The sequence below is a fragment of the Mytilus edulis genome, chromosome 3 (genome assembly GCF_963676685.1).
Source record: "Mytilus edulis chromosome 3, xbMytEdul2.2, whole genome shotgun sequence".
Classification (NCBI taxonomy): domain Eukaryota; kingdom Metazoa; phylum Mollusca; class Bivalvia; order Mytilida; family Mytilidae; genus Mytilus; species Mytilus edulis.
In genome coordinates, this window is record NC_092346.1 from 6,308,856 (window position 1) to 6,318,480 (window position 9,625).

Sequence of the window (9,625 nt, forward strand, 5' to 3'; positions counted from 1 at the left end):
ACTTCATGATTGTCTACCATGTTTGTTAATCACTTTTGCCGATTTATTTATGTCTCGATTCAAAGTTTTGCATGATAGCAATAAAGCCTTTAAGTTAAACTTTAAGTGCCAGAGTAGATCCCCTCCCCCTTTTTTCGATTACCGGTTGTCATACTGGACTGTTCATGGAATTAAAATTTGATGTTTTGTATTGTTATTTCTTTTTATATATTTTGTTTTCTCACATGATAATTTGTCAACATCCAACGAGAGACCAGGGGTACTATGCAATCAACTTGACTTTGACTTTTCTCAACATGTGCAAGGTGCGACAAATATAAACAAAATGACGTCATGAAACGCCTGCGTAGAACGGTTTCCCATAAGCCATTGATAACTTGTCGGCCATGTTGACATCTCCCGAAATGAAAACAGGAATGCCAAGGGTGTAAACAACAAATATGAACATTCAAGGCTTAAAGTTTAATGTTAAACAACAAGTGTCTATCATAATATTTACCCGTCTCCATTTATAATGTATATTGTTTCATATCTTATTTTTTCTGTACCATAAACGAGCCCACTAAAGTACGGAAGTCGACATTTTTTCAATAACATTGTCCATTTTACATCGGAGCAAGTGAAATATTCATTATATGAGCAACTTATGCATACAAGTAATTACTAATTATGAAATATATAACTTGTCCGGGTTAATTAATTAGTGAACTTTCGTAAATTCTTTGGAATATGTCTACAAACCAAGAACGATAACTACAAGATTATTTTGCAAATGCTAAACATGTCTGCAGAGGACAGAGTGAAAAAGCTTACACATCTTTATATGTCTGACCTCCAGAATAGCAAAGGACAAGCATTAAGCATCGAGACTCTTCTTGATGTTCTTGTAGTGCTATATGATGAGTGCTGCAATACAACTTTGCGGAGGGAGAAAAATATCTCGGAGTTTGTGGAATTTGGTGAGTTTATGAGTCATATTATAGTAGAGTCCTATTACTGGCAATGGGGTATAACTTATGGGTCACTAGGCAAGACTCAGCATACACTGGTTGATTTCCTAAGATAAGTCTATAAAACTTCAAATCAATTGATACTGCTGGCTGAATCAACTGACATTATAACAAGACGTGTATACATTATAATGTGTGAAAACATGAATGAGGACCAAGAAGCATCTATAAGCCTTATTGTTGTTCAGGAATCTGTGCTAATTGAACTATTTATGTCATACAACTATCATATTTCCATTTTGTACTACATGTATGACGTCAAAATTTTACAGGAACTGTACTTGCAGACAAATAGCGATAAGATGTATAAACACATATGCACTTTTGGCATTAAGCTGATTTTTTTGTCTCCGAATGACCTAAAATCTAATCCAAATAACTTTCTGACGTCAAGCAACAATCACTTTTTATTTGTGACGTCAAAATTTTAAAATTGTGATGTAAATTTAAAGTTTACAGGAACTTGTGTGATTTTACATGTACGTTCTGGCAGACAAATTTGCATACATGTACAAGATTAGTGTAAATAGGTCTATTATTTTAGGCTAAAACTAAAAGATATCAACTTGTGGCAATCTGATTTATTTCTGGGTTTTTTTCTGCTGTCTGAACTTTTGGTAATCTTAAGTTAAATATAATCATTCATGTAAAAATGCATCTCTCAGACTTTTAAGTTGAACCCAGTGCAGAAGCCTGTTCTTTCTAAATATCAGATGTGATGATACATGTATAATTAGCTGAGCTAAACTCTGTTATTGAAAATATAAACCTATTATGACCATTTGTTGCTTATACCCAATATTGTATGGTCTTGCTCAACATTCCATACTTCTGATGTACAGTCCCTGATCCAATGATAGGTTGCTGGTGAAGAATGATTTTATATAAAAGATCTCAACTAATTAGCAACATGGGGGGAACTACATACATGTATGTATGGCAAATGGCCATGGTGTTCAATCAAATCATGTGACTGGTACAAATACTTTCCCATTTGTGGGTGGTACTTTTAAATTTATTCCATGCATACTTTATATAAAAAAATCCTATTTAAGGTGGAACTTATCCATACATGTACATGTACATGTAGCATAGAAGGGTAAAAGTATCTGGTATTACCTCCTAATGCCTGGAAACAAAAGAATTACACTAATGTCATTTATTTACACATTACACAATCAGATTTTTGAACATGAAACAACAGCAAAATACCTAGGGGTAACCTTCAACCCTAACTAGGATTTATACACAACCAATAAAACCTTGAATGTTGGTCTTAAAGTGTCATACTGGTATTCATAAATGCATACTTGTTCTATCAAAGCTCCTCTTTCCTTTTTTGGCAAGTACATGTATCTGTTTCACTGAAATTTCCATGCTATGTGTCATCATACATGTCAGAACTTTTGGAAACCATGATTATTTTTTTTGTAATTGGTAAAAGTTGAAGTGCAAATAAAACACTTCTTAATTCATAGGGCTACAAATTCACTGTAATTTCATGTTTCTCTTTCAATTAACTTTTCAGCTAAACCAATTGTAAACAGGGTCAAGGAATTTCGACTCCATAGAGATGATTTTGAGACAGTGAGAATTATAGGAAGAGGATCTTTTGGAGAGGTATGGTCATTGAAGTTATGTATATATGAACAAAAAGATTTAGGTGCCATTATCTACTGCCGTATTTGGCATATTTCATTTTACTGAAATTTGAACATTAGACTTAGTGTATGTTTGTTTTAAAGTTCAGTGTTCTCCCCAGAAATTTTGGATAGCATCACATTTTGCGTAAAAAAAAATAACTGTATTTTTTTTAATGTCATTTGTCGCGTCGCGTCGATGCTCTTTTTCCTTTATATGTTTTAGTTTATATTGTTATATACAAAAATGTATTCACAACTGAGAATACAATTAAACTATAACCACAAAAACAGTTGTTTCAGTTTATGTTTTCTTTATTCATTTATAGTTACAGAATTATTTTTTTCCTCTTGTGCCAAATAAAATAAATATGTGGTTTCAGTTACCCAACAATAAGTCAAATGAATGAATGGTTCATTAAAGTGCAAGCTGTATATATACAAAACTAAATATCTAGTACACAAAATTAGCTATTTTTTATATTATATTAAGTAAAAATAAAGTAGCAAAAGTAGCAAAAAAAAAATCAATTTAAAAACTTTTTTTGTTTTGTTTATGAAATTCATTGTTTCATGGCACTCAATCAATTAGTCCCAGTTGATTCTTATCTTTACATCAAAATGATATGTATTTTTAACAAAGTTATCTAACAAATACTAAGTCTGTTAATGCGTAGTTTTCTCTCTTGGTATATTTTTTCGATCTGTTGTCATTATCGTGAAAATGCGGATTTTTGTCATATCTGGTCCGGTTCCGATTCGTAGTTTTCCCAAAAATGTGCAATGGCGGCCGTGGAAAAATTTACGAAAAGGAGTCCGAGAATAAACATTGTCTGACAAGAGATTGTGAATGAATAAGACGCTTTTAATGCATTAAATAGATTAAACATAAACTTAAGCCAATTATGATAACTTTTGAAAGAAGTATTAAACTAATTTTAGCTCTAAACCAAAATTCTCGCTCTCGGAAGAGAAAGAAAGTAATTTTTGGAGAGTTGCACAAATAAACGACCTTTTATTAAAAAAATAAAAATCAATCTTTGCAAATTTCGTAATACAAAACGTAGATTTCGAATTGTTTTGTGATTGCATTTTTCCATGTCGAAATTGGTGATTGCAGACACGTGCCGTGGTATTAGTCATGTCATAAGTGTCAGCTTGGGATATTCGCATCAAAACAGTTATCACCCTGAGGGCAATTAACACCTAGCTATTTAATCTCTTAATTGCCTGTAGTGTCCGACTTAAAGGGATTACAATTAAAGGTGATATTATGATCATAATCGATAATAGATAAAATTTCAAATTGAGGACAAGTAAAATAGCATCTTCAAAATAATTATAGCGTCGCGGGAATAATTATAGCGTCGCGGGAATTATTATAGCATCACGGTAAAAACATATAGCGTCGCGGTACCGCGACGCTAAAACGGCCTGGGGAGAACACTGAAGTTTAGGTAACTCAAAAATCAAATATTGTTGTTTTTGACCAATGCACAGAACAGCACCTAATTAGTATTTTCAGAAAGCTTTTCAACCTGCAATATTGCCTATTTTGAAAAAGTGTTTCTTAATTTCTTCTAACCCTTTTAATCCCCAACAATACCTCAATGTTTGTTCAGTATTATAAAATCAGTTTCACAGCAAAATGACAGGGGGTTTGAAAGAGAGTCATGGAGTGTATAATAACATGTGTTTGTATACTTCATTGTGTGTAATGGAAATATTTATAAATTATTCAGGAAAGTTGAAAAAGTTGTATATTTTGTTTAAATTATTGCATTTTTCGGTCTGTATAAAGTGTATTGTATTTAGTTGTTATTGAAATGAAACCATCAGATTCGATAAAAGTTGAAAAAAGCTTTATGCGTTAATCTTGTTTCAGCTGAGCATTTATCATAATTTTTATGAAAATAAAAAAATATCACTTTCCAACCTTGCCTCAATGATTCATGTCCCAGCCTCTTTACATGTCAACTAGGGTGAAAAAAACACATATATTTATTCTGTTGCCTCATTTGTGTTCATTTGCACGTTCATCAATATAGACTAGATATATATATATATATCTTGAGATCAATTTATTTGGCAATCGTCAATGGCAGTCAGCAAAGGTTAAAGAACATCAGTTGTTCAACCTGTTAGTCAAATGCGTTTTGTAAAAAAATATACTTTTCACATTTTTTGTCTTTTGGAATTTGGAAAATGTTGTTTGTGCAATATTTAGACCACTCGCTACCAAGTAATTTGTTTTACATGCACACATAAAAATTGCCCTTTTTATCAATTTTTTGGAGTCGTATAATGCTATCATGTCATCGTCCCAAGACCCATTTAGTTTCCAAACAATAACTTTAGTTTAAGTGAATAGATCTCTATTAATTTTTATACGACCGCAAAACATTTTTGCTTTCGTATAATGGTATGATGTTGTCTGCATCATCGTCCGAAGACACATTTGGTTTCCGGACAATTTCTTTAGTTTAAGTGAATGGATCTCTATGAAATTTTATAAAATGGTTCAATACCTCTAAAAGAAGGTTTGGATTGATTTTGGGGATGATGGTCCCTACCGTTTTGGAATTAGGGGACCAAAAGGGGACCAAAACAAGCATTTTTCTACTTTCAGGATATCAACTTGTGTATAAGCATTTCAATTGCTCTGAAATTGTATCATCAATGTTAAATACCACAGGTAGAAGGTTTGGATTGATTTTGGGGGATATGGTCCTAAATATGGAGGAATTTGGACCAATAAAAGGGCCAAAATAAGCAATTTTTTAATTTTCAGTCAATAACTTGTGTTTAAGTGTATATAAATCTCTCTGAAATTATACCACAAGTTTCCATAATACAAAGGGATGGTTATGGGTCAGGGGGGGGGGGGGGGTGTTATGGTTCAAAATCATCAAGCAATTAGGGACAAAAAAGGGGGAAAACAAGGGTTTTTCTGGTTAAAGGACAATTAGAAAATTTAAAAGCAGTGAAGGGGAGGTAATTCAATTAAAATTTAAAGAACACTGTTATAAATATGTTTGATTACTTGATTACCTCCCTTACACTGCTTGAAACTTATGTATTAAGAAATGATGATTGTCTTGAGATGTGTAGCTGTAAATTTATTTTAAGTTACTGTTTATTAACTCTTTCGCCAATGAGTCCCGGTTTACCAGGATTCACGCTTCAGACAGCTGACGATGAGTCCCGTTTTACCGTGATCGGAATACCTCTTTTATATTTCCCGCTCAAAACAGTGCAAACATGAGTTATCTTTTTTGGATGAATACCTGGATGAAAGTGTAAACATGGCGCTTCCGTTTGTTGAAAACCGTGTCAAAATCAGAGGAAATTTACAAAATTTACGAGAATTTGAAATGAGGGAACATTTTTTTGAAAGAATATGGAAGAATTGAAGCCAAACTAGTATACTTTTTTGACATAAAATGTCGTTTTATGTACAAAACACTTGGAATGGACATCGTTCAGTGTGAGGAATTTGTGCAGCCTCGTTAAATTTTTCAAAATTTTGCAGTTTTGGGTTAAAAAATTACGATTTGGGGTCAAAGAGCAGAATTTTGAGAATTTCACCTCAATAATGCCGAAAATTTGAAAAGGAGTAGGGGCATTAAGGCCTGGTTTTGGCCCAAGAAAATAAAATGTTTGATAACTTTTTATACGACCGCAAATTTTGAAAAAATTTTCGTCGTATATTGCTATCACGTTGGCGTCGTCGTCGTCGTCGTCGTCCGGCGTCCGAATACTTTTAGTTTTCGCACTCTAACTTTAGTAAAAGTGAATAGAAATCTATGAAATTTTAACACAAGGTTTATGACCATAAAAGGAAGGTTGGTATTGATTTTGGGAGTTTTGGTCCCAACATTTTTAGGAATAAGGGGCCAAAAAGGGCCCAAATAAGCATTTTCTTGGTTTTCGCACCATAACTTTAGTTTAAGTTAATAGAAATCTATGAAATTTTGACACAAGGTTTATGACCACAAAAGAAAGATTGGGATTGATTTTGGGAGTTTTTGTTTCAATAGTTTAGGAATAAGGGGCCAATAAAGGGCCCAAATAAGCATTTTTCTTGGTTTTTGCACAATAACCTTAGGTTAAGTAAATGGAAATCTATGAAATTTAAACACAATGTTTATGACCACAAAAGGAAGGTTGGTATTGATTTTGGGAGTTTAGGACCCAACAGATTAGGAATTAGGGGCCAAAAAGGGACCCAAATAAGCATTTTTCTTGGTTTTCGCACTATAATGTTAGTATAAGTAAATACAAATCTATGAAATTTAAACACAAGGCTTATGACCATAAAAGGAAGGTTGGTATTGATTTTGGGAGTTTTGGTCCCAACAGTTTAGGAAAAAGGGGCCCAAAGGGTCCAAAATTAAACTTTGTTTGATTTCATCAAAATTGAATAATTGGGGTTCTTTGATATGCCGAATCTAACTGTATATGTAGATTTTCAACTTTTGGTCCCGTTTTCAAATTGGTCTACATTAAGGTCCAAAGGGTCCAAAATTAAACTTAGTTTGATTTTGACAAAAAATGAATCGGTTGGGTTCTTTGATATGTTGAATCTAAAAATGTACTTAGATTCTTGATTATTGAAGTTTTTTTGGTCCAGTTTTCAAATTGGTCTACATTAAGGTCCAAAGGGTCCAAAATTAAACTTTGTTTGATTTCATCAAAAATTGAATCCTTGGGGTTCTTTGATATGCCAAATCTAACTGTGTATGTAGATTCTTCATTTTTGGTCCTGTTTTCAAATTTCAAATTCTACATTAAAGTCCAAAGGGTCCAAAATTAAACTAAGTTTGATTTTAACAAAAATTGAATTCTTGGGCCTCTTTGATATGCTGAATCTAAACATGTACTTAGATTTTTGATTATGGGCCCAGTTTTCAAGTTGGTCCAAATCAGGATATAAAATTATTATATTAAGTATTGTGCAATAGCAAGTCTTTTCAATTGCACAGTATTGTGCAATGGCAAGAAATATCTAATTGCACAATATTGTGAAATAGCAAATTTTTTTTTAATTAGAGTTATCTTTCTTTGTCCAGAATAGTAAGCAAGAAATATCCTATTTGTGCAATAGCAAGAATTTTTTTTAATTGGAGTTATCTTTCTTTGTCCAGAATCAACTTAAATCTTTGTTATATATAATATACAATGTATATACACTTTTTACTACCAACTGATAAATTTAAATAATCTTTACCATTCAGTGATAACAAGCAGTTTTTTTACATCTTAATATTTTATGATGTATTTAAATGAGTAGTTATTGTTGCAAACTCCATTAGAAATTTGAATTGATATCAGTTTTGAAAAAGGGAAACGGGGATGTGAAAAAAAAGGGGGGGGGGGGGGGGGGGGGGGGGGTTAAATTTTTCTCATTTCAGATTTCATAAATAAAAAGAAAATTTCTTCAAACATTTTTTTGAGAGGATTAATATTCAACAGCATAGTGATTTGCTCAAAGGCAAAAAAAACCTTTTAAGTTCATTAGACCACATTCATTCTGTGTCAGAAACCTATGCTGTGTCAACTATTTAATTTTAGATTTAAAAAGTTTGAAGAAGAAATCTTTAATTGATTTGTAAAATCTTGGCATTTGTTTTGTGTAAAAAAAAAACCATGTAATGTCAAAAATTTGATCACAATCCAAATTCAGAGCTGTATCATGCTTGAATGTTTTGTCCATACTTGCCCCAACTGTTCAGGGTTCGACCTCTGCGGTCGTATAAAGCTGCGCCCTGCGGAGCACCTGGTTCAAATTGGCACATAATCTTTAGAATTGCATAGGGTCAAGAAATATAAATGAAAAACATTAAGATTCTTATGTGATGACGTCACAATTACGTCATAATATGTACTGTTTTCACAAAAACGATGACAACTCAGAATTTATGCAGTTTTCCATCTTTATTTCTATTGTGGAAACATCGTGCGCAGCCAAGAAACAACAAATTAATTTAACTGAGGCTTTATTATTACTATTGACAAAATCTCACCAAATATAAAGTTGTTTCTTGGGTGCGCACATACTTTTCCAATCGAAAAATTTGATGAAAAACGAGGAAAATCACAAAATTTTACAAAATATGCAAATTAAGGCATGATTTGTTGCCACAATAACTTGTTCAAATGTCCAAAACTATTTTGTTTTTCTGAATTCCTTCTACCTGAGATACTTTTCAGTAATTTAAAAATATGTATGATAACTTTTAAATTTGCAGTAAATTTTGGGCCAAATAAGGGCCTTATTGCCCCTATTCCTTTGAATATTTTATGAAGAAAAAATTATCAAAACATGAACAAAACTGTGAACATAGTGTTAGTGAAAGAAATAAATACATAAATAACTACAAACAAGTTTTTATTGACATTTATTATGAAGATCTCCCACTTAAGTTATAGTAGCCAGGGAAGCCATCGTCTCAGAGTAGCTTCAGTCTGGGCAGCAATCGGTGAAAGGGTTAATATTAATTTTAAACATGACTATATATCATTTTATATTTTAATATTTTATCATGTTTATGATGTATTTACATTAGTATTTATTGTTGCCAACTCCATTAGAAATTTGATTTGAGATTATTTTTTTAATAAGGAAAAGGGGGAGGTGAAAAAAAAAATATGGGAGGGGGTGGGGGTAGGGTGTAAAATTTTTCAGATTTCAGAAATTTAAAAGATTTTTTTCTACAAAAATGTTTTTTTAGGGGATTAATATTCAACAGCATAGTGTATTGCTCAATAGCAAAAAAAAATATTTTAAGTTCATTAGACCACATTCATTCTGTGTCAGAAACCTATGATGTATCAACTACTTAATCACAATCCAAATTCAGAGCTGTATCAATGTTGAATGTTGTGTCCATACTTGCCCCAACTGTTCAGGGTTTTGACCACTGCGGTCGTATAAAGCTAAGCCCTGCGGTGCATCTGGTTACCAGAAGGGGT

The 9,625-nt window shown here is 32.4% G+C and overlaps 1 protein-coding gene across 4 annotated transcripts in view; it reads left to right on the plus strand.

Moving 5' to 3' along the window:
• Positions 1-340: 340 nt before the first annotated feature.
• Positions 341-9,625, plus strand: part of LOC139514130 (serine/threonine-protein kinase MRCK alpha-like) — a 54,938-nt gene continuing 45,653 nt past the window's right edge. For 2 of the 4 annotated variants that reach the window (XM_071302885.1, XM_071302888.1), the window contains exons 1-2: positions 347-959; positions 2,539-2,630. In XM_071302885.1, coding sequence (XP_071158986.1) covers positions 773-959; positions 2,539-2,630 — 279 coding nt within the window. In that variant the 5' untranslated portion in view covers positions 347-772. Of the gene's footprint in view, positions 960-2,538; positions 2,631-9,625 lie in introns of all 4 variants that reach the window. The other 2 variants (XM_071302887.1, XM_071302886.1) reach the window with 2 other exon arrangements.